Source organism: Cuculus canorus, chromosome 1 (genome assembly GCF_017976375.1).
Source record: "Cuculus canorus isolate bCucCan1 chromosome 1, bCucCan1.pri, whole genome shotgun sequence".
Classification (NCBI taxonomy): Eukaryota; Metazoa; Chordata; class Aves; order Cuculiformes; family Cuculidae; genus Cuculus; species Cuculus canorus.
The window spans coordinates 162,717,659-162,743,201 of NC_071401.1; the positions used below are offsets into that span (position 1 = coordinate 162,717,659).

At 36.5% G+C, this 25,543-nt stretch overlaps 1 protein-coding gene across 1 annotated transcript in view; it reads right to left on the reverse strand.

Moving 5' to 3' along the window:
• Positions 1-10,465: 10,465 nt before the first annotated feature.
• PAWR (pro-apoptotic WT1 regulator) overlaps positions 10,466-25,543 on the reverse strand; it is an 83,979-nt gene continuing 68,901 nt past the window's right edge. Inside the window, exons 5-7 of the mRNA XM_054052605.1 lie at positions 23,177-23,324; positions 21,633-21,737; positions 10,466-17,007 (exon numbers count right to left, since the gene is read on the reverse strand). Coding sequence (XP_053908580.1) covers positions 16,921-17,007; positions 21,633-21,737; positions 23,177-23,324 — 340 coding nt within the window. The 3' untranslated portion in view covers positions 10,466-16,920. The remainder of the gene's footprint in view (positions 17,008-21,632; positions 21,738-23,176; positions 23,325-25,543) is intronic.

A 25,543-nucleotide genomic window follows, 5' to 3' on the forward strand; every position in this document is an offset into this window, starting at 1 on the left:
GTCCTCGCACACCTTCAGGGCTCCGCTTCTCGGGATTAGATATAACTGTTGAACTTTATTTTGTGAAATATATTCTGTGAAATGCAATTACCTAAAAATGTTCTGTCTAGGAGGAAAGACAGATGATGATTTTTCTATTCCTCTTTGAATTAAATTGGCAAGATAACGTGAGCCCCACCTCTCCATTCTGAGAACAACTTGCAAAGTCCCTCAGTTACAAGCAGGCTGCTACATTTTAGTGAAGATGGCACTAAGGTTCTTTTGGTTTGGGGTTTTTTGTTGTTTTATGTTTCACTGTTTTTTCCTGTTTACATAGCTTTAGTAGTTCTATGAATCTGACGTTAGAGCAGCTCTTATGCCTGAAAAAATACAGAGGAGACATACAACTAATGATCCTGGTCAGCAATTCCAAGAGATGCTGCACTATATGTAACATGTAAAAAAGTAACTTTCCGACACCTAGACCCACCACATATAAGTGTTCATTCAGGACAGGACAAGGGGGAATGGCCTTAAGCTGTGCCAGGGGAGGTTCAGACTGGATATCAGGATAAAACTTTTCACAGAAAGGGTCATCAGGCACTGGCAGAGGCTGCCCAGGGAGGGAGTGGAGTCCTCATCCCTGGAGGTATTTAAAAGATGGGTAGATGAGGAGCTCAGGGACATGGTTTAGTGGCAGATAGGAATGGGTGGACTCAATGGTCCAGGAGGTCTTTTCCAACCTGGTGATTCTATGATTCTATGATATCTTGGTCTCTTCAGGTCTTGTGAAATCATTCAGGTCTGGTCTCCAGCAATTTGGAATGAGAACTCAAATGGAAAACTTCACTACAGAGCTGGACATTTGGATGTGACCAGGTGCCTTGGTCTCTTACTGCGTCAGAGCAGGGAAGCTCTTCACATTCAGTGCACAGCTTGCCTTTTACCTCACCTTGAATCATTGAAGGTCACAGTTGTCAGGTGGGATCCCTTTTCCCTTACTTTGGGACAAGACTTTTCACAGCACCACCCCATTCAGCTATGTCCCTTTCAACATCAGTGCAGGAGGAAGAAAGCGTGCGACCTTACATGCAGGCAGCAGTTTGCCACTACATTTCCTTCTTCCCCCTTGCCCAGGCCTCTGCTCTGGCTTCCTCAGAAAGCTCTCAGCCATCTCATTTGCTTTCGTCTGAAAAAGCAGATTGCTGAAACAGCTTCCCACGCTACAAATCCTGCAGTCCTGGCTATTCCATGAAATTACCAGCCCGTGCTGCCCAGCCACATTTCTACCTTGAGTAAAGCTCAGAAAGCCCGAGCAGCCCCAGCCCTCTCTCAACCCAACCAAGCCCTGAGTCTGGATGAGCATACAGGCAAGGTCTCCGAGAAGCAGCTCCCTCTAGAGAACAGCTGACTGAAAGGTCTTGACAGATATCTCTGTCTTAAGAGTATTACACTACTGAAAACAAAAATGCTGGTTTAGGATGGAGTTCGTATCACCTGTTGTATATAATCTAGTAAAAAACTGGACAGAGATCCTGTTTCATCAAGTCAGAGAGCAGGGCAAAGAGAATTATCAGAAAAGCAGTATTATTAATTGCCCAGAGAGGTCGGAGTTTCAACCAGAGCTCGAGTGATTTAAGCAGCTTGTGGTCAAGCAGGCTATGGGACTTCTCTCCCACACTCTTCAGCCCTGCATCCAGCCTGGTCCCTCCTGAGGACTGACATCCTTCTCCAGTCATCGTGCTGCAGAAATAGATTTCATAAACAAATTAATACCAGTGGTTTCCCAACTACAGGCCACAAATCACATGCCCTTGATCTAAAGAAAGCTGGCTAGTTCTGTCAAGCTGACTCTGCTCATTTCATTTAGCAAGAGAAACAGCAAATGGGAAAAAAATGTACTGAATAGAAAAATGGATTGTACAGTTGCATCTGCATTAAATTAACAGAAAAGGAAAGAAAATCTTATAGACAGACAAGCTAGAAACACAGATTGTTTCCTACTGTTGCTTTTCCACTTAGGCATTTTCTGTAATTGCTACAGAAGTAGTCATGCAATCCTGAAGAGATCCTCTGTTTAAGATGGTTATATTTGGGAGGAAACTTGGGAATTAGTTTTTGTTCTTGTACAAAGAAATTACTTGTGGTGAGACTGCTCTCTTCCTGGCTTTTTGGCATACACAGGAGGACTGCATGGTGACAAGGGAAAGTGCATCAAGAGTAATTAATCTCATGTTGCATCTGTTTTTAATTCCTAATTTAGAAATATATTAAAACCAGATTCTAGGCATGTTTTCCAAAACTGCCAGCTCTCCAGTAACTCATTTAACCACAGACTTAGTGATGATCATCAAGCCCACATGCCCCCTTCTAAAAAATAAATATTCCAAATCCTTTTGCTACCATTTTATTCTAGTTGGATGAATAGGGAAGGAATCAGAATTGTTTGTAGTGTCCAGATAGTTAGAACATTAGTTCTTTTGAATACTAAACATGAGTCGTAAAACTCAGAAAATCCCAGTTGAGTTCCTGTGGAAAACCTTACACTAGGAGGTCACTCCCCTTTATTAAAAAAAAATTTCCTCTTTGATAAAATCAGAATTCTTCTACAGCAGATGAGATGAGAAAGGTGAGCTCCACACCCTCCAAATGCACCTGGTGCTGCGATTGACATAATAGCATTTCTCCCTCCTTTTAAAGGATCTTTTTGAAGGACAAGGTGCTAGTTGTTTAGCTTTTTCTGACACAGAGCACAGATACTGTTCCACACTAAGATTATCCTACACTGTTCTTTAGCTTCTCTCACACCCCCTGTTCTTACTTTCCTGTGATCCAAAGGAACAGGTTATTACTCCTGGTAGCACCTGTCCATAGAGTTTGCAGCACTCTGCCCCAGGTCCAGGACAGTTCTTCACAGCCAGCTCTCTGCAAGGATAACTCTAACTCTTACGACCATAAGCCGGACCATAAGCCCAACTCTAATGGCTTCCCATCGACATTTGTCCCTGCAGAGAGTTGTCCTTTCCCATCTGTACTTCCTATGGCTTCTTGCAGTCAAATTCCCCCCATTCCTCAATAAAGTTAAGTACTATTGCAGCCATTCCATTATCTCTTCAAAAACTATCTTTTAAATTCTGGCTGGTTCTTGCACGGTTTGCAAACTCTCAGAATTCTCTGCAGCACCACCAAACCAACCTTGCTGTCAGCCAGTGTCAGAGGCTCACCCACATGGTAATTTCAAGGAAAGACCTAACAGTACACAATGCAAACACCCCCACAGCTGCTGCTCCAAATTTGCTACTGCTTCTGCTAAGCTGTCTTCCTCACCTGTGGATAATTTCTCAATTCTCTTTTTATTGTGTATCACTGAGACAATGTTAAAAATTACATGTGTCAAATACACTTTCAAAATATATCTGGAGATATGTAAATAAGTTTTAAGCCTTGGTCTGTGATCTTTACCAAAGATCATATAGATTTAATAAGAGCATATCAATTTTTTATCAGCTGAAAACTGATAAAAGCAGTAGAATTTGAACGCTTATCTGCCTGAAAAGGAAGGAACTCCCAGTTCTCACCTTTCACAGCCCATAGTCTGGATGCCTTCCTAAGTTGACTGGATGCCTTTCTGGTTGACTGCTATTATTTTGCTGAGTGCTGGGACAGGCTGTCTGCTGGCAGGAGGACTCCAGCCACCCTCCTCTTGCATTTGATGTACTGTGCCCATTTTGTTATAGAGCCTTTTTGCAATGTCCTGTTCTTTTAAGCACTGACCCCTCTTCTGTCCTTTTCTACTTCCTCTGCATCCCACAGCTATTGCTCTCTATTGCACTAAAGAAATAAAAGGAAAACCAAAATGAGTAGGCATGAGGACTTGTTTTTAAATAACAGTATTCTCCATGAGTTCAGCACAGCCTACCTACTGAGATAACTATTTCCATGCCAACCAAACAGCATTTTCTTTTCCCCTCCCAAGCCAAATATAATCTTGTACAAATATACTCCTTGCAGGTGTACTTACCTGTGCCTCGATCCCTACCTGCCATCCAGCCTGACCTTTGCTCACCTCGTCATCTCTTGCTGACACACCCTAAATTCTCACTGTGACACACACAAACAAAAAATACTGCAGCAGACTGACAGTGAAGCTAAGCATCACAAAAAATATAGTTAGAGGAAAGAGAAAAGACTATATAACACACTCAATCTTTTTCCCCCAGCTATATGACACTCAATTTGAAGCAGTGGCTTGCTTGCCCTGGCCTTGCAGCTTCCCATCCTAGGCTTCGGATCATATAGCCACGTTAGTAAGAAGTGTAGCAGTACACATGTATTTGGTCTTTGCAACTCACCCAGGCAGAGTAAGACTCACTTGTAAGTTGTGTTTCCTTTCCTGTTTTGAAAAAAGGTCTAATACATAATAAGGTCTAATATATACTTTTATTCAGTGCTCATTGGGCTATTATTTTATAGAGATCTGATTTCTTAAGCACCATTTTATTTCTTCTTGCAAGTGCCAAGAATGCTTAACAAGATAAACAACAATGTTACACAGGGGACAAACAGGAGGAAAAGAAGTCCTGCCTATTATTTCAAATTTGGAAGCTTTATTCAAAGTGATTTAATTATTACTTTTTTTCAAAGGTGATTGAAATTAATTAAAATACAAAGTAATGTTTGCCAAGATCTCAAAACAGTTTATTATTTTAATTCTTGCACAATTACGAAGAAAAATATGTTTTGTTTCAATCTCTTTGGTAAGGAGATATGGCATCTTGCCCGGTTACAAGGAGGAAAATTCTCGTTAGTGCCAGCGCCTAATAAACTGCATCCTGTGCCACTCTGCCTCAGTGCTAAACAAGGCAGCTGGCAATTCAATAGGTTGCTCTAAAATCTTCTTGTTTCTCAGTATCAAGACACACTGTTATTTACAAAACAGCAGTGGGAAAGAAAGGTAAAAATTTCATAGTGGAAGAGCATAGGAGGAACATGACATTTTGCCAATTTGCAAATAAGTGGAAGCTGATTCATCCTGTCCGGTGGGTTTTCATATTCACCCTGAAATATGTTGGTTCAGCTGTCTAGCTGCAGCAGCTTAGTGGACAGCACAGTATATTATCCAGTGCATGGTTTAAGAGAGGAAAAAACAAATAGAAAGTGCTTACCTATAACTCTCGCTCCCTGCACAGGTACTTTAGTTGTTTACTTTCTGTAATCATAAAGTTCTGACTACAGCACAGGGTCAGAAAAGATTGCTAATAGATTCAAATATTGACTATCTAGCAGCACTGATAGACATTTCCTGAACCCTTCAGTTAAGTGGTTTTGCTTCCACTGAAATAAAAATTGAGTAAAATACACAGAAGACTCCAATTGCAGAGGCAATCTGCTAATAGAAATCTGCTAGGATAACTTTCCTCTGATTTAGAATGTAAACTGAACTATATTTCAGCTTAAACACTAAAACTCTCAAGTGGCAGCAGTAAGGCAAGAGATAATAGAAGAAAATGAAACCAAGCAAAAGGACAACCACACTCTTCTACTGTAGAATCCTCAAGTAGTCAAACGAGATCTACTACTCGTTGTTTGAAGTCTCATAAGAAATAATTCAGTGCTGGAAGATGAAAGGATAATGAAGTGATAGACCTAAAAAGTTTGAGTCTGTATTTATCTATAGATTAGACTGAAGCTCCAAAGCAAACATTTGATGAGTCTGCATCTTCATCTGTCTACAGAATAGAGAGTAATATGTTGGTGTCTCAATTATAGGAGTTTAGTTTCTAGTTTGGATGCTTCTTTGATCTCTAACACTGAATTCATCACCTTATCACGGATCTCTATGACCAAAATTCAGAATGGCATATTGCCCTGTGTTACACAGGCAGCCCTGTGAACACCTGACAGTCACTGCTGCTTCTGAATAAGTGACCATTGGCACTTATTAAAAATCCCAAATAGCAATCCGCTTTCTTCTACTGGTGAAGTCAAGTTACACTATTATTGCCAGGAACACATTCCAAACATGAAAATATATTCCCATGTATGAAAGCCAGTGAAATTCTTCCTGTCCTCAGCTGCAATATTAACAGCATTTGAAAAGCTACGTGAACTCAATGGCCAGGTTACGAAATAAAAAGGATGCGATTCCTACGTAGAGAGCAGTTGGAGAGAGGAGCCTCCCTTCCCAATGGAGACTGCTGACAGCTGCTTAAAAGGAACCTGAAAAAAGAACATGCTTACGGAGCTGCATCACCTACTTCATTCAAAATAAGAAGCACCTCTCTTGAGATCCTTATCCAGTTCTGGGCTTTTGCAATTGAGTGTACCCAGAGGAGTACCCTTCTCCTGCTGCTAAGCAGATCAACCAAAAATACACATACGAAATCTCAGTGAAACAGATAAAGTTAAGAAAGTAAGTAATGAATGCTACTGAAAGTAGGAAAACATAAAAAAATGTTTTCTTTTACCTCATGTTTAAATAGTCTTAAGTATTACTTATAATACAGTTCATAATCATTGCAGCTCTTTCAGGAACATGACTTCCAAGCCATCAGGTTTTGGATTAAAGTTTTTAATATTAAAATATTATGGATCATTACACCAGCAGCAAACTGCTAACTCTGTTTAGCATTTCCTATAACAAACCAGCTAACTTTTTCAAAGTAGTTATTTAAATGGATGTAAATGAAGCACCTGAAAACATATTTCGGTTACATAAAACATCACTCTAACCTCATAAACATAAATCTATGATATATATATATTTGTAATTATTCTAAGCATTTATAAAAATTTATACATACACCACCGCATTAGACAGGCACAGTGACTTACATTAAAATGCACTAAACACTTTCGCTGACTAACATTATATTCAATGCGCTTTTAAATTTATTTTGTTGTGTAACACTTGCATTCATATATCTAGTATATTGTAAAGGCAGTTTTCTTCTTTCATAAATCTCTCAGCAGTTGTTGAAGACTTTGTTAAACTCAAATCTACAGGATGCAGCAAGAGGGCTTTTAGATGCAAACAAACCAGAACTCCTCCATAGGATCCTGGTGCTTTAGCAAGGGGCTCCCACCATATCCTAAAAATCTGCTCTGTTTTTCTGCAGACACCTAAATGCCTCAGGCGAGCCCTACAATACCCCCCAAAAACATCAAACATACTAATATACCTCAGTAGTACCACAAATCAGGTAATATTTGGAAAGTGATGTCTGGAATTTCTGCCTACTCACCTAACAGCCTAGCATGGTCTAGGAAAGATATGATCAAAGCTGTGATTTTAAATAGTTATTTGGACTTCTTGAAGCGCAGTGGAAAGTAAATCTCTTTTTCATTTTTTTAAGTATTGTTGTAAAGGCGAGGAAATGAAGCTCTGGAGATCACATTTTTCTCATAAAACCACTATATTGTAGTGATAACCAGAACCATTTTTAAAATATAAAATAAATTCGGTTTTCATCCTTTCCTTGTTGAAAACTATGTGACAAAAATGTTGGAGGAAACCTAGCTATTCTTCAGCCTTACACACCTATTCTTCTCGCTAATATTCAACCCTGCACAGTCTCAGCCCTTACATTTTCTCTTATTTTTTTCCCTGCTTTCAAACATCTTTAATCATCCTAGAATCTGAGAAAACTGAAAGCCGATGGTCTTTTTTGACTGTTGTTCATACAAAGCCAGAACAAGAAAACTAAAGGTTTTTTAAGTGATATTTTATTACAAACTATAGCGAGCAGAAGCAGTTAAATGGGAAGGATTGATTCAGTTGGGAACAATTAGCATTTTCTATATAATTGCTTCACAGAGAAATATGAGAGTTATTTCTAGAGAGTCTCAACTTGCAAAGCTTGAATGGTTTTATTGTCCCCACCCTTTAAATATATTTGGTAGCTGGCTGTAACCACACTTAACACTGTTGCAATCAAAATCTTAAACTCTAAAATGCATCATTGTTGTAACAAGCCTTCAGGCAAAAGTAGAGATTAACATTTCTGAGAGACAGAAAAACAAAGACTTCAATCCACAGGCTCTACAAAATATGATTTCCAGAGATAAATATTAACAGAGAATGTGTCAAGATGACAACTGTCAAGCTACAGTGCTCTGAAACATAATCTTGTGTGACAGAAAAACACTGTTTTTCTTTTAAATTATGCTTTAGGTTCCTGGAAAAATACCCTGGTACAAAGAAAAGACAAGAGTTAATGCTGCATTATTACGTGAGATTACACAATAGCTCGCTGAATGAGTCTGCAATACCTGAATATCTTCAGGTCATTTTATCAAAGGAAACCCATAAAAATTGCTCAAATTCCCACCCTAAATGACTAAGCAGAGATTAAGTTCTCATTTTTGCCATCACCACACTGTAAGTGCATCCTTTTTCTATTTCAGAAAGCACAGATTTTATTAGCCTTAAACACCTAAAGAAGTCAACAATTGGAAGGTCAGTTATAAAACTGTTCATCTTCAACAGCATTTCTATTTACTAGAAAAAAGGCAGAGCATTAGCACCAAATATGCATGTTTTCATTACCTCTATTATTAAAGAAATTCCAGATCCCAAAATAAAATTTGACATCAATGTTAAGTAATATTCTTAAAAATTTACAGCATATTGATTTAAAATCAACATGGACTTGGATTATTATCTCTGCAGGGTAGATAAGGCTTTTACATCTTTCTCTAACAGAGCTTTATCACATAAAAAACACCTACAAATCAAAAAGTGTTAATTAAAGATATCAAAGCCAGCACCTCTCACTTCAAAGATTCTAAAATTTATACTATTAGTGCCAATGTTTAATCTCTCAGCAATTAACATCACATACACATCTCTTGATGAACATCTAAACCACAAATTAAAAGGGAAGAGAATTTCACTTTTCCTAAGTCATCATTAGCAACATCCACTACAATCCATCACTAATTGCGGATCATATTTTGCACAGTTAAGCTCAAACTAGTAGATAACGCAAGTCAGATATTTCTAGAACTCAGCTGTTATTCTTTGCTATAGTAAGGTACTTGTGGGACATTGGTGTGCAGAGACAACTGTGGCCTGAGAAGCCCATCAATGACTACCCAAGGCAGTCCCTCAGAAACACTGCTGGGTTTTGTCTGTCTCAACAGATCTTCTTCAACGAAGGAAACAAGGACTTCTGACTGCTTTTCATCTTGAAGTGCTTAACCCCGAAATCTGCTCCTAGAATTTTTCTAACGATATTTAACTTCAAGTGCTTGTTAAAAGGCGGCCTGAAGGTTTTGTGCTGGTTGAGGTGAGAACCCTCGACAGTCTATAAAAATGACCCTATTTAAAGGTGTTAAGATTAGAGCAGCAACTTTCACTTCAGGAGAAGGCCTAGGGGACTTGGCTTTGCCTAGGAAAATGAAGTGCTTGCAGCCTTTTGATGTGGTATAAAAGACTCCACCCATTTCCTAATAAAATATTAAAACCTGTCAAACACTTAATATTACTTCAAATGTCTTGAGTGAATCCAGAAATTGCTAGTCAATTTTGCTTGAACAGAAATACCTACCGTGGTATTAGCAACAGAGATCACAGCTACAGGCTGTGTAACTAGACCTTCCTGCTCATGGAATGCCAGCTGAAATGCATTGGCATACCACCAGACCTCCAGAGAGAGATGTGCTAATTGGGACTGTTAGATTCACATTGGAAGGATATCCCTGCTGTTGACTCAGTCTAAAACACTTTTCCATACATAAATCTCACTCCCACATGTGATATTCCTACAAGGCTTCCTTTTCATCTTTAACAGTTGGAGACTGACAGAACGTTTTATGACTAGCGCATTGGATCATTTCAATATCTACAACAATATTCAGTCCCTCTCAAAACCTTGGTAAATCCTTGATGACCCAGAGCAACTTCTAGTAGCAGGACAATCCACAGTGTCATTGTTCAAAAGAGAAAATTTCCTCAGACAAATATTTGAGTTTTGTTTAAGAAAGGAAAATGTCCAGCAAATACTAGTTTTATGGACATCGTTACACTTCATAGATAGCACTTGAAGGCTCTAGCAGAACAAGGGAAACAAGAAGATACCAAAACGACTAAACAGAATGGAAGAGACGGGTTAGGAGAGGAAAAAAGAACATCTGCAGGTAAAACATACCAAATGCTAATATCAGGTAGACACTGTATGGCAAGTCAAGTGACTAAAGGAGGAGCACAAGAACAAGCAATCCAGTACCTGGAGCTAAAATTTCCCAGTGAGACTAAAAAAACCTAAAATGTCAAAGGCAAAAAATGAGGAAGGGCATATTTTTGTATTTGAAAATAAAATCCAAAGGCTCCAAGTTGTTTTTTTAAAAACAACATTACAAACTTCATGATAAACTGTGATACAGTTATTAACTCCATGGTGATCACGTATGATCCACCTGTTATTTTTATATGTAGTCCACAGCAATAAATGAAAAAGAGGTGGTCTTTAATAATTCTGCCTGTGCAGAAGAACAGAACATGTATCCTTACAGCCATTTCAGAGATTAAATCCATTGTGAAGTCAATTACCTTTGTTTGTGTAGAAGTAGCATTCTAACATCCTTCATTATCTTTTCCTGGAAAGGGCTATACTTCGACACTGAAGTATTGGAAAAGGTCATTTCCATGTAATTGATGGAAGGATTCGCACTACATTCCCAAAGCAGAAAATTAGTAAAATGGAAAAACGCAGATTTCTCTCCTGCATGTGTGCAAATACATGAGCACTTGAAGAACTGAATCTGAAAGTAAGCAGTTCAGGTTGGGAGCTTCCCAGTATGGGTGACAAATCCAATTAGAATTTTATTTGGACAATATTAATTCTTCTTTAAACATAATAAGTAGTCAGCCTTGATTTAAAAGAATTTCATTTTATTTGGACAAAGGCACACAGTCCTCACCGTTAGATTAAACACATTTTTTACCTGCAATAGTAAGAATCTCAGTATCATTTTTAATCTGATATCAAATATCACAACTAGTCAATGTTCAAAACTAAAATGGCTATTTACTTATTTATAGCTAAATTATACTTCAACATTTTAAACACATAAAATGTATTTTATTTTTTTTTAAAATGACTCCGCATTATGATTGAGACTATTTTCAGAGGAAAACAGCTACCACAAATTTTCCAGAACAGAAAAATTACGAGTGGCCCTGAACAGGAACAGTTACACCAGAAATCCAGGAAAAAAAGCAAAATTAACAATGTACATCTGCTATAGTACAAGGAGAAATGGTAGATGGAGGTTTGCTACAGTAAGTCAGCATACTTGGAAGATCATGAATGCTACTAAAATACATGACAAAGTCCTTTTTGTCCTGGATATATTTAAGTAGTCAAAAGAAATACTTAAAAGAAGCAGAAACGCTTCTAGAAACACTAGCATGGAACAGATTTGTAGTGAACCTCTATATTAAATTAAAGATCCAGAATGTATTTGTTTCATTTTTATCAAAACTTCTAAGTATAATCCTTCGCTCTTTAGTCTCAGCATCTACAGGTACCAGCACAATTTTTTGAATTGTACTGTGTTTTAAAGTCATGGCTTGCAATGATAATTTCTTGACATAAAATAGTTGTTTCTTATTAAAAATGTCGGAGGTTTATGATCTTTAATACTGATGCAAATGGACCTACTCAATGGACATTTCATAAAGGATCTGAGCCCCAGAAATACCGACACTCAGTCATATGTTAATGACATCCATAGTCACTAGTCATGTATTCATTGCCCAATAAATATCTTTCCTCTTGGCTACTAATACTGATTTGTTTCAACCCAAGCTAGAAATAGCCACAAACAACTTGCAGAAAATCATATAATTGCTGGAGTCAGTGTAGCAAACTAGGACTCAGCTGTCCTAGCAAAACATTCAAAAGTAATTTGATCTCCAGTATTCCTTTTGGTCTCTCTTATGGTAGTAAGTTTCCAAGTTGTAACAATACCAGACAAGCTGAAAAGAGGTTTGATGTAGGTTAATAATTTGGTTTGAATGTACTAAACACCCTCTATCTTTTGTAGTGCTTATGGCAATCACAAATCTTTGCACAGCTATTTTCAGAACAGCCAAATTTAAAAGCCCGATCATTAGGTTATACTTCCTACTTTTGAATTCATTGACATTTCTTGTCACCCCCTTTTCTCATTCTACCTCTTAAATTCAGAGTCCATCTAACACAGCAATAATTAACCTCCAAACGAGTAATTACAAATCTGGTAATTAATCAAGAACAATTTTGCTTTTAAAGACAGAAAACCCCACTCATTTGCAAATACAGAACGTACTCTTTCAGTTAATAGATACATGAAGTAACACTGAACTTAAACATGGCCATTTAATTATTTTAAAAAATGAAAAATTAGATATTTTTAATTTCCTTGTAAAAATCACCAATATTTACGTATGGTTGAATATCCTCTTCAGGAAATAAATCGCACAAACATTAGTGCAGATTTATCAATGATATAAAAATATTAGGTTGGTGCAAAAAGAACTGCTTTTTTTTTTTTTTAAAACCATCAGATTTAAAGCAGTATATCTCAGTTTAGAATAAAATTTATTAACTGAAATAACCAATTTTTGCCAACAAGAAACAAGTCTGTCTATTCTGGTAGCAAAGAATTCTGGAACTGATGAATTCTTCAAAGGGGTTTTGAGTTGCTGTTCGGTTGTGGAAAATTTTCTCTTGAAGGAAGTTGTCAAGATGCTTGAAAATGTGTTAATCGGTGGGAGAGAGGTCTGTTGAGTAAGCTGGGTGAGGTAGGATTTCGTAGCCCAGTTCATACAGCTTCTGCCAAGTCATTTGCAAGGCATGTGGTCTGGCAATGTCACAGAGAAGAACTGGTCCTTTTCAATTAAGCAGTATTGGACGTAAATGCCACGGTTCTTGGTGCGTTCTGTCGATTTTGTGGCAATACTTCTCTGCTGTGATGATTTCACCAGGACTCAAGAAGTTGCAGTGGATGATTGCGCTTGCTGACCACCAAACAGTGACCATAACCTCCTTTTGATGCAACTTTGGTTTGGGGAATTGTTTTGATGTTTCACTTGGGTCCAGTCACTGTGCAGAATCATACAGAATCCATTTTTCATCACATGTCACAATGCAATCAAGAAAAAGATTGTTTGTGTTATGCAGAAGCAGCACAGAACAGACTTTGTAATGACAATTTTTTTTTAGTTCTATTTAGCTCATAAAGCAGCCATTTGTCAAGCTTTTTTGATTTTTCACTTTGGAGCAAATATCAAACAACTGCTGAACAGTCAACGTTTAGTTCTTCTGCAACCTTTTAAGTTGTTTTGTGTGGGCCTTCTTCAACAGCACCTCTCAACTGGTTGTCATCTATCACAGAAGGATATCTGCAACCCTCCTCATCTTCAAGGCTCTCGTTTCCATTGTGAGATTTTTTTGAAGCCAATGTCAACCTGCGCGTTCGCTGATGGTCCTGTGGCCAAATGCTTGGTTGACCTTACTAGCAGTTTCTGTTGCTTTATTGTCCTCTTTTGAACTCATACAACAAAACCACTTACATTCCATTTTTTTATCTCGAATGTGACAATGTAATATAACAGACTAAACACTGGAAACGAAACCATTATCATAAACAAAGCCATTAGCATAAATAAGTAGAGCAAATTTCATGTTTTAAAATGGTATGCAACGTAAACACAGTTAAATAAAAGTTCATTCCAAAATAAACATCACAGTTTACAATTACAAAAATGGCAATTATTTTTGTACCAACCTAATATTTCTGCACAACTTTAACCTTCAGCTCTGAATGCAGTATGTTTTCTATACAACAGTATGTGACCACATGAGGAGTATAATTTTTCATTATCAAAACAGGATTATGTGCTGTACGTTATTAAAGTATCTTGGAAACAAAATCATCTTATTTGGAATACCGTTCTGTTGAGATTTCCTATATGACCCAAGTAACCCAGAATCACAGGTGCTAGACTTAAGCCATTTGGTATAAATTTTAAGACACAGAAGCTCAGAAATCTCCAAGAGACTTACTCAGACAATTAATAATGCATACCAACTTCACCACCACCTGCCCCTTAAAAAGCCATAGTAAATTAATTTAGCATAGGCACTTTAAAAATCCAGATTTATTCAGGAATCATATAGCTTTCCCAAGCGAGGTGGGTTCCCGCTTACAGCAGTCTCTGCTTTCAAATCACACAACTGAGAGCGATCAAGCTGTTGGACTGGTAAGGTCACAGACATGGGTTAGTGAATTGCTGGTAAGGTAGCTAATTTAATGCCTTCAAATTACCTAGGACAAAAACTTATTCTATGTTCGAGCTTGACTATAAGGGTACCCTACTGAAGGAAAAAGTTAATGGCAAGTAATGACTAGACAAATTATTAACATTCTACATAATACATAATTCTTCCTAGAATCTACTAAACTCCCAAGAGCCTGATAATGTAAGTGATAATGAATTGTTATTGACATTACTTTTTTCCAAAAAGCCACCTACATCTTCCAAACTGTCAGCAGAAGCTTTATGCTTCAAGATACAATTTGTGGGACTTTTTAAAACCATGAAGAGCTTGACATTTGTATAATAATATACAACAACAATCACATCCTGAGGTACTTTATATGAGTTCCCAATAGTTCCTTTGTTCAAATGTTCTGCCTGAAGCATAACTGGTTTCAAATACTTGGAAACTTCCCTTTCCAGTACCTCTTCAAGATAAGGTATAAGAAGTACTTCTGCAAAACAGTCCTGTCAGCTAAATGTCCAAGGTAAAAAAAAATATAAAATTCTAATGTTGGCATTGCTGTTGCTGAGTTTCAGTCAATACATATGCAAACCGAGAAGAGGTAATATGAAGACAAGTAAGTCTTGTTATGTTCTTTGTTGTTATTCTTTGGTTTAAAAAGTCTGTGAAATACAGTTAATGAAATATCTCACTTACAACTTTGTATTTATATGTGTATTCTGCATTAATGCCTTAATGTTGCTTCAATATATTTGACATCCCATGCCACAAATTGGTACGTGTATTTCTTACCTAGTACACAGAGAAGGAAATCAGATGTTCCTACAGAGAAGTTTCATGTTTATTCAGAAGGCATACAGGTCAACTAATTTCTTTAGTACTTTGGATTTTTATTAAATGAAACTGATAAATTAAGGGAATTCTTACTGTTTGAATAATATTAAAAGCAATACTCATTACTGTATATCATAGTTCAGAGGGTCTATACAACCCTCCCATACCATTTAAAGTAAAAGGTTTTAAATGGTGTCCCATGGGAACTCATCCACTATGAAGAAAAACATCAAGGCATTCTGGAATATAAATGTATTGAAAAATACTTCAAAGCTTTGGAATGTTCCTCCCCCTCGATAGAATACACAAAAGGAGAACAACCTATTCTATGTCCAAATCAATCCAAGGCCCAACAATAATACCCGGATTTGAAATTTAAGAAACTCTTATAGTCATTACACATTACTAAAACAATTGGCAAATCTGAAAAGGTGATCACTATTAAATATCAAAGTTGTGTGTAAGTTTTAAGGCAACAAAAAACATATGCATGCAACTTTCTGAGACCAAATTTCAAAATTGTCAAGAAAAAAGCCTGGACTCTGAAATATTCATTTCTAATGTCCTGACTCAAGTGACATACATTTATTCTTATTAGGAATGAAAAATGTGCTGTATTAAGATGAAAGAAAGTACATGTAGTGTCAGTCTAATAATTTTAAGAAGAAAATCATTAACTAAGGCCTGTGGTTAATGTCAAATGAAAATTTTGCCTACTGTCAGGTTATAGAAGAAGCAGTACGCAGTCAGAACTGGAATGTAACATCTAAACAGGCACTTATTAAATATGGTGAACATGGTTGTTAGTTTAAAATCAAGGATAAAGTTTTTTTAAAACCATCTGATGCTTCAAAAGGGCATGAATCACCTCTATGCCTGTCTGCTCTGTTATGCAGAAAAATTTTCACTCAGCTTAAAAAATGCAAACATCAAAAACTCGTATTGGTTATGATCTCTACAAATTTTAAGATGACAGCTTTAAGTAGAAGAGCATTGAGAAAGCGTCTTTGCTAAAATGAAAGCTCCAGGCTTTGTTTGAATTCTCATCATAGCAAGCAAACTTACTGTCTGAAAGCCAACTTTCATTTCATTGCTAAAGCAAAAGCTTTAAAATAAACTGCAGTGCACAACTTCAATATGATTCTAAGAACTCATTAATGCTGATACCACAGGTGACTTATTGGGTTTTGGGTGATTTTCTTTGTTTCTTTTTTATTAATAAAACCTCCCGCTCCTGCCAGAATACTGTTATACAGAAAAAAAAAATTCTACTCTCCACTATTATCAGTCTCAGATACAGTAAAAAAAACTCAGTATACAAGAGTTCTAGAGCAAGTAATCAATCTGCAAAATGTTATACATCAGTAATAAGGCATCCACTTTACAGCTGTCTATAAACAAAAAAAAAGGAAATACTCCCCAAAATATATATTTGGGATCTGTGTAAACAAAGCTTATATGTATTGCTTCCATTCATTTCAAAAATATACACCCATGTGGACTGAAAGTGATCTTGGTGCTATGAATTTTAAATTACTGTAATTTATCCAGATGTAATCTGAAGATACAAAACCCAAATATCTTTGAACTTAGTACTTTGAAATATGTCAAAAATAATTCTAAAAATTCTAAAAAGCTAAAAATATACCCCAGATTTGATGCCATTTCATTGAATGAAGAAGAAAGTACTATGAAAATAAACATTCATCTGGTTTTCTAACAATAAATATAAAGACAGTTATTATAACATATTGCAACACAGGAAGTATTTCTATATTGACCTTAATGTTCAATCAGTAGTTTTTAAATCTTTCCTCATTGAGGCTTGAATCTTCTACCTTGTCAGCTGTCCAACAACTTTTAAGAGGGTTTTATTTTCTTGCTTCAATTGTTCATTTTCATCTTCTATATCATCTAGGTCCTGGAAAAGGAAAAAGAAAAATAAACATTTCTCAGGACATAAATAAAATCTCTCAATTAGTAGCAGCAGGAATTTAGTGTCTTAGCTCTGAAATTACGAAGCTGGGGTTAGGAAGCATTAGTGTCAAACCAGCCTTCTTCCAAACGTTACTTAATATTGGATTCCTAGGTACAAGCACCTTTAAATGGAAATATATAATCAAAACTTAAGCTACAGCAGGAATTGATGCATCAAGAAACCAAAATAGGACAGGTGTGATTACTTTGTTGGCATATACCAAGAGGGTGTTAGGCAGCTATTATCTCTGCTCCCCAGACTGTTTGTCTGCAACTATCCCACTCACATATACACATCACTGCAAAAAGTCCTGCTTTGTGTTTTAAAATAAGTATCAGCATTCTCAGAAAAAGTACTACCTGTCCATTTGTTGTTTGTTTTTGTGAAAAAAAATTAAAAGGCATTTTGTAACTTCTGTATAAAAGGCTACTGAATGAACAGACAGCAGAAAGTAATAATCGTAGGTGCTTAAAACAGGTTGCTCCCACTCAAAATGTTCATCCCTCTTCCACCAGATACCCAGTTCCCATTTTACTTCTTTACTTCCTTTAATGAAACAAAACTTTACAAAGTTTCTTTACAAACCTTTAATGAAAATCAATTAAATTAGATGTTTCATGTAAGCATTATTTCAGTAAAAATAATTGTACAGTAAAAAAAACCAAAAACCAACCACCATGAGCGGCCTCAAGGATAGCACTGTAAGGAAGAAAATGAAAGGAGCAAAAACCAAGATTCTCACTAGAGATCTTAGATGCCTTTTGACTGGAGCGTGCAAAACCTTACTGTTGCCATGCTAGGTTAAACATAAAACAGTAGTAGAGAAAAGATATTCTCTCTCTTGTTCCTTTAAGCTGTAAAGCAGTGTTTGACATATGAAGCCTATTTGCTTATTTCTTTTCCGTGGGGTCATTCCAGAAGTGCACGCTAGAGATGTTGTTTAATTGGTGTGATGATTTTTAAAAGCCTTGTCAGTTTGTCAAGCCAAAATCCATACTGCAATACCATCATGATTTTTTTTTTTCAGTGTGGACTCAGGCAGAAATTTCTCTTTGCGTCAAAGAAATAATGCTACATCACACTATGAATGACATCCAGGAAAACCATTTGATCACTCCAACATTACAGATACAATTGACTTAAATGTCTAAACATGGGAAGTTTTGATGGATAGCTACTACAAGCACTGTTAATATGCAGTTAATTTTGTGCAGTTCTGATCAACAATAAGATGGAAGGGACAAAACTGTCAATAAAATGGTATTTTTTTTAGTTTGGTATACAAAATACTGTGTTTGCACTTGTTGTTAAGCTAGCCGTCCATCGCCTCAAGTAAAGCTTACATAAAACCCTTCTGTTCAAAATACTCATAATTTACTCAAAAAAATACTAAAAATTTTGTAGATGTCTAAAATGCAAAATAACATCCCAAAGTTTACTATAAACAAGAGTTTCTTACATATGAGCCAGAAAAAGTAACTATCGCAGTTTAAATTATCTACAGAAACAGTGGACCAAGACATGCAGGCAGTTTTTGCCACTCTGCAATTTCAAAGTTTTTTATTCAAAACTCAAAATTGCAACACTAGTTTATGCTTCTTAGTAAAAAAAAAGATGCAATGGCAGGAAAGCTTGGACTTCACATACCAAAGGAACCAATAACTACACAGCTGACACTAAATGGATTGTAAATCGTCAGTGAAATACTCTCTCCAAACACACATTTAACTACAATGACATCTTAGTGAGGTCAGAAATGACCAAGTTTAAACTAGTCGACAGCTGAACTTAGCCTACAAATATTTAAATGTCTTAAGATTCCTTTCCCTTCAGACATTTGAGGGTTTTATGAAGCAATTACCCCTTTCTTACAAAAAACATGGCAGACATACTTTTAGTGGCTAATGTACTGGAGTGAAAGAATGCCATTTATGGCAGAAAGCCTTTTCTGTGTCTCAGTATAAATGCAGCTCATGTTCCTTAAGTGCCTTTGTGATGTAATGACTAATCTCAATGAAAATACATTGTTACAATAAACAAGTATATTTACTTAAAATGAGAAGCCTGCCAAGAAATTTTCAGGTTTCTTAGACAAACAGCTTTCCAACTGTACCACAAGATCTTTGCCAAGGATGCATCCATGGTTATGAACAGACTGAAACCTCTAAAATGACCAGTTCTTTAAATATAAGGACTGAGTAGTCAGAAAACTATGCAATAAAATGGCATTTTACAAAGTTATTTAAGCTCTTTGACATGAAATCCTTTCTCTGTCTGTGCAATTTAACATGTAATAACTGCACACTTTGATGAACAGAAAAGATAAGAGGTACCGAATGCATAGATGGTCAAATTTAGAGACCTCTATTTAGGCTGCTTATCAGCAATTTTCTTTTTAAAGACCTCTGCATGAGCTCACTAAGTAAAGCTTAGTCCTCGGGACATCCTTTTATCTCAGCAGAAGGCTGATGATCACAACTGTTCTTCCATGCAAATTATCCAGTCCTGGTGCCAGGTCGAGAGAATAATGTTCCATGAAGAACAGAGGGATGTCACATCCTGGCTCTCATGATCTCTGTTGTGTTAATAAACCTTGGGCAAATATAGCTGCCCTATTAACTTCCACAACCTCCTCTCATAGGAATGATGCAGTATTTCTGTAGCTTTTCTGAATTCTAAACCCTTCCTCTTTCTAATTCCACATGGATAGTCAATATAGAAGCAATTGTAAATCCAAGAGCTATTTAAAAAGAAAGTAAAATCTTATCTGTTTAAATGGAAGCATCAATCGAAGCATGGGTTCAAACTTTTGTAACAAGAGAAATACCATGCTGGTCATAAAGGTAAAAGGCAGCTATTTCATTGTCAAGAAAAGCCCAAGGGATGGCAACATAAATAATCTCCACTGCAATTAAGCTAACAGACAATGTTATAGCTATATAATGCTGATTGGACGGATAAAAAAACCCGAAGACATTCTCTTCTGCATTTAAGAGAGGCTACTTGTAAACCACCAATAAATCAGCTTTGTGTATCTCATTGAACTGTACCATTCTAGCCATTTTACAACAAAGAGGGTTTTGGAAGGACTATATCCTGCTCTATGTTTTCTTTCCACAAAGCAAGCAGAAATTGCCATCTTACTTCAACACAGGCAAGGCACAGGCACTGCTTGACTTCACTGCAAGTGTTTAAAGACAGTTCCTAGTCAGACACTCGATGGATTTAATTTAGGACATCATACTTCAAATGTAGCAGAAAAAAAAAAAACCCAATGTTTTTGGAACAGCAAACCTTATGAACAGTCATGGTCCTAAACCACAAGCTTTCAGTGATTTACATCCTTTTGATTTGTTCTTTCTGACCTCTGAGTCAGGAAGTCAGGTGAGACCAGCAGTATTAAGTAGCTTTGCCATCCATTATGCAGAAGAAACAAACACTTGTGTTGACTGTAATAAGGTCATCAGTTTAGATGTTACAGATTCTTTGCAGGATGGAAGAAGAACATAAAGACCAATTCCCCAATTAAAATGTAAAACTCTCCAAACAGGGCAATACTTCATTTATCCTATAAATTAATTTCCAACGCTCTTTATAAAAAAAAAAAAAAAAAGCTATATGTTTCAGAATAATCTCAGCTACTTTAGTCCTCTAGATCAGTTTAGAAAATTTTGTTGTCTCCCTTTGCTACAAATTAATAGTGAAAATGAAAGTTTCCCACAATGCACATAGTTATTGTCTCCCTTCTCTCATGGATTGACCCAAAGTAGCTCTAAATTTACTTTCTGAATTTTTATGGGAGTGTCTGCACTAGACCAGTAGAAGCATATTTCCCTAGAACATCGATGTTCTGCATCTCAGCCAGGAAGCGCAAGATGAGGTCAGTAATCCATTATATGAAAGAGTTCCAGTCTGCCCTTAAAACTGGGACTTGTTAAAACCAATATCTTCTATTGACCAGTATCTTCTCATCCTGTCCCATTCTCAAGCACGTCACTCTTTTCTACACCCTTTTCTCATGCCTACGCACCTTGCCTGAGTGATGCTAGCCCAAGTCTTCCGCCTGAGGACCAACAACACAAAGGAGAATGTGTGTCAGAATATAAAGCACCTGCTCTTAAATCTTTCTAAGATCACCTAAACTATTATTACTAACTAAAAGCTGATTAAAATTAAATTAAATTTATAATTACTTTGCCTAACAAAAGTCTGGGGTAACAATTTATTTAGAAAACGGTCAAAACCTCAATTTAATTATTTCCTGGTATGCTATGTACTGAATTTGGAAAGAGGTGGCAGTAAACCACTCTTGCTGCTATAACCTTGTTCTACAAACACTTACAGCAACGAGAAATTCAGGTATTCCAATAACATACAACGTAGGGAGGGAACTTAATCATGACACCTGGAAAAAATGTAATTATTGACAGGCCTCCTGAAAAGTTACACAAATACAAAAAATCCTACACTCAATTCCCTTCTGAGTTTGCCGAGTAGGTTCAGGTGCCTAAAGGAGCACAGAGAATGCAGATACTTTATGTACTCTTTATAAGAAAGTATGTGCTTACTCTGTTTAATAAATCAATTTCTTCCTTCAGCTTTCCAATTAGCTCCTCTTTGTCCTGTGTCATCTTCATTAATCTTGCATTTTCCTGTCTCTCCTTTGCAAGTTCCTAAAATAAGAATATGCTATGTAGTTTGAAATGTAATTTTCAGTTTTAAGACAGTTTTAAGCTGTTATCATTTAAAACAAACACATAACGAAGAACCCCTCCACACACACACTTACCTACAATTCCTTTTCTACAGCAAGTCATACCCATATCCTCAAGCCCTTACATTTCAAAGAGCTAAAGAATCACATCTAAGAAAATATCTTACCCACAGCAAACCTGTGTCATATACCTCATTCCAGACATAATGTCTTAATCAATATTTAACTTAAGCATGAACCCAGAATTGGACATGGGCCCAAAACAGAAGTAAATAAATGTAAAGTATCAGCTTCCAAATTTGTTATATTGGGAAGTTTACTAATTTTTGTTGTTGTTTGTTTGTGTTTTGTTTTTTTTCTTTTTGGATGGCAGGTGGTGTTATACTACCATTAACAAGGAATGAAGACTCACTGTTGGATCTGTGGGCCTGAATGTTAGAAAAAATGAATATGTGCATTAGGAATTCAGTAAATCAGCATTCAGTATACTGAAAGAAAGCCCTTAAATCTCACTCTGTTTTCAGCGGTACCTGGCAAAAGGTAACTTCCTGTTTCAGAAAGAAGTTGATTTTGGAAGGGAGGATTACTGTGTACTTCACTCAAATCAGGCTTCCCCAAATCTTAATAATAACAGTAACATAACAATAATAGCAATAAAATTTCTACGAAAGATGCTTTATTTTAATCCCTTCCAAAAAAGGCCTATTCAAGTTGTGTTTACTTTTTAACTGCCATCTACACAAATTCAAGAATATTCGTCAAATCACCCACAAAAATCCACTTCAGAGGAACACAGAGAAGCCAGTAACAGATTATACAGATGACGTTATTTAGCAAAATACAGGTTTAGGTGAAAATCTCAGCTTTAACATTATTACATTTTCCCAAAATTGTTTGTATGAAGAATGTCTGAAATAATTAAAAATTCGGTTTAGACATATATTTTAAATGTTTAAAACTTTAATGAACAACTGGATAGCAATTAAATTTCATATTTTAGTACATTACAAAAATCCAAAACAAGAAGTGCATTGGAAGTAGGCTTGCTGATTTTCTGAACAGCCAGTAAACTTCTCCTTTCCCCAAGCTTTTTGCCCTGTGTTGGTGTGTCATGAGGTACATACAGGAAATACACAGAGCACTCCTGACTCTCTAAGTACATTACTACCTTTATTTCAACTATTTCTCACTTATATACCAAGTGAAAACTAAACATTTGTGATTAGGAAGTTCACACTTTTCTCAGTCTGACTCCTTATACATTTTTTATAAGCATAACTATCTGTACTTCAAGCATTTAGCATAATTTCTACATATTTTACTTGTAAATTTCCCCACAGACTTTCAAAAAGTACTTTATTTCAGATCTATGCCATGCAGATGTTACTTAGTACTTACCCTTTCAAGTTCCTCAATCCTCTTTTCCAAAGCATTACTTGGTACAGAACTGCCAGAAGAATTTGCATCTCTGCTGTATCTGCTGTAAGTTGTCCTGTCTGTTCGGGAGTATCTATTTGGAGCATCGTCTTCTGGTGCATTAGCTGTGCTACAAAGGCAAGGAGCAAAGCAGACACCTATTTATACATTTAAAAAAATGGAAACAATAGAAGAAACAAGAAATGCTTTCCAAAGCATCCAATAGGTCAGTCGAATAAACTGCAGAGAACTTATTTCACAGCTCTTGCATTGCTGAGAACTCATGAAAATCAATGCCCCAGGGAGCTGAATATTGGATAATGCAGCTCACATCACATGGGTAATCAACTTTAAACCCATACTTACACTTATCCTATCTTATCTGTAAAGATTTAAAAGTGTTATGAACTGTGCACATTAAAAACCAGGGAAAACAATTTTATTTTAAAAAGCAAAGTACTACTATGGAGTTCAAACCAAGCAACTTTTTAAGTAGATGAAGTAGTCCAATGCAAGAAGCTTACACTGTATCAACTGACTTTTCAGGAACTAGGGATAGGGCCTGCAAAGAACTGGAAAGCAAACCAAAGTGAGAAAGCAATGCAGCACAACATATTAATTTTTATGCCACTTCCAAGTATTTTACTTCAGAACTTAAATACACAGCAGTTTGTCATACCTCAGCTGGTAAGCAAGCATTCGTTATCTTGTGATACATTTTTTTTATTTAAAGGTGTCTACTCCCTAAAAACCACTGCAGCAGATTCTTAACAGATAAGCACTGTACAGAAGCTAGTTTTAAAAATGCTCCTGGGTTCTCCATTGTGATTGATATGTATAAAACCAGTGCTATTTAACAAATATATATTACAAGTCAAGCATTTTCAAAGACACAAATCTAACAGTTCTTCCCAAAGCTATTTTCTTCCTATTCCTATTTTCTTTCTGATTAACCTTTAATGTAGAATCTAATGAACAATTAAGAGCAACAGAACAGAGTCCCCTGGGACTAGGCAGAGAGATACAGATCTTTCAACCCCCAATCCACCAAACCCACATTCCTTTGACTTTGAAAATATACAGCTAAACAGTCAAAGACAAAAAAAAATAATCCCAAAATCAAACCCAAACAACCCTGTTCAGTCTTCACCAGGAGAACTCAAACATTTGAGACGCTCAAAAGCCACCTGGACACTGTCCCGGGCAACTGGCTCTAGGTGGCCAGGGAGGTTAGGCAAGATGCCTTCCAGAGGTCCCTTCCAACCTCAGCCAGTCTATGAATTCCATGAAATTCCGGCTGAAACATGTATACAATGGTTTTCTAGAGCACTTAGGAATAAGAATGAAAAGCATGATGAGCATCTCTACAACACTTCCTTTAAAACACAGGAGAGTATATGATTAATGTGTTCACTTAACGGCTTGGCAGTTCATAACTCCAGAAAACCCCTGCTAACAACGTACAAATCTAGATGGATACAGTGCAAATCAAAAGCAGCAATATCTGGTATAGGGATGCCTTTTCATGGATATAAATATTGGTTTGGTCCAGTATGCGTGAAGTTTCCAAGGCATACTGACACAATTGTAAGGAATTTTGTAGCTTAATGCTATTACCATATTTAGCACTGTTTATTCTTTACCCAGAAGATTTTTTTAAGAAACATTTATACGACCGGATATGCATGTTGCAACACAACAGAAGAGAAATATTTTACCTTAACTCTATAAATTCTAGATCATTTAGCTTTCTGAAAGACGTGTTGTTTCACGCTGTTAATGTCTCAAGCACAGCTCACATATAAAAGGCTCAATTTTTCATCATTCAAAAATGAATTTTTTGCAAATATGCTGGAGTATCTCAACTGAGCTACCAGATATTGGTAGATGCCCGTACAGGAAAGCTAGAATAAAGAATACCTAGATAGGAAGCATTTAATTAATACTGAAAATTAAGACATTTTCTGTATTTTCTGTAAAACTCAAATGACAAAAATTCCCTGACCTATTCCACCAGGGAGGGAGCAGACCCTACTGAACACATTCCTTCTCAGTATCAGCAAGTACAAAGAACACATCATGAAGACGTCTAGGGAAGGGGATTTAAGAAAACCCAAACATTTAAGGAAGCATTAAACCATAACCTAACACAAGGAATGCTACAGATACTAAGTCCATTATTTTGGCTGTTATAATCAATGTCCAGTACACAGCAATAGCAAAAAAAGGTACCACCTGAGACTCAACAGACTGATCTTTCACAAAGAATAAAATTTTAGTCTTCAGGTACAGTGTCACTTTGAGTGCCTCAAACCAGAAAGAGAAGTTATCTAGAACAGCAATGCAACT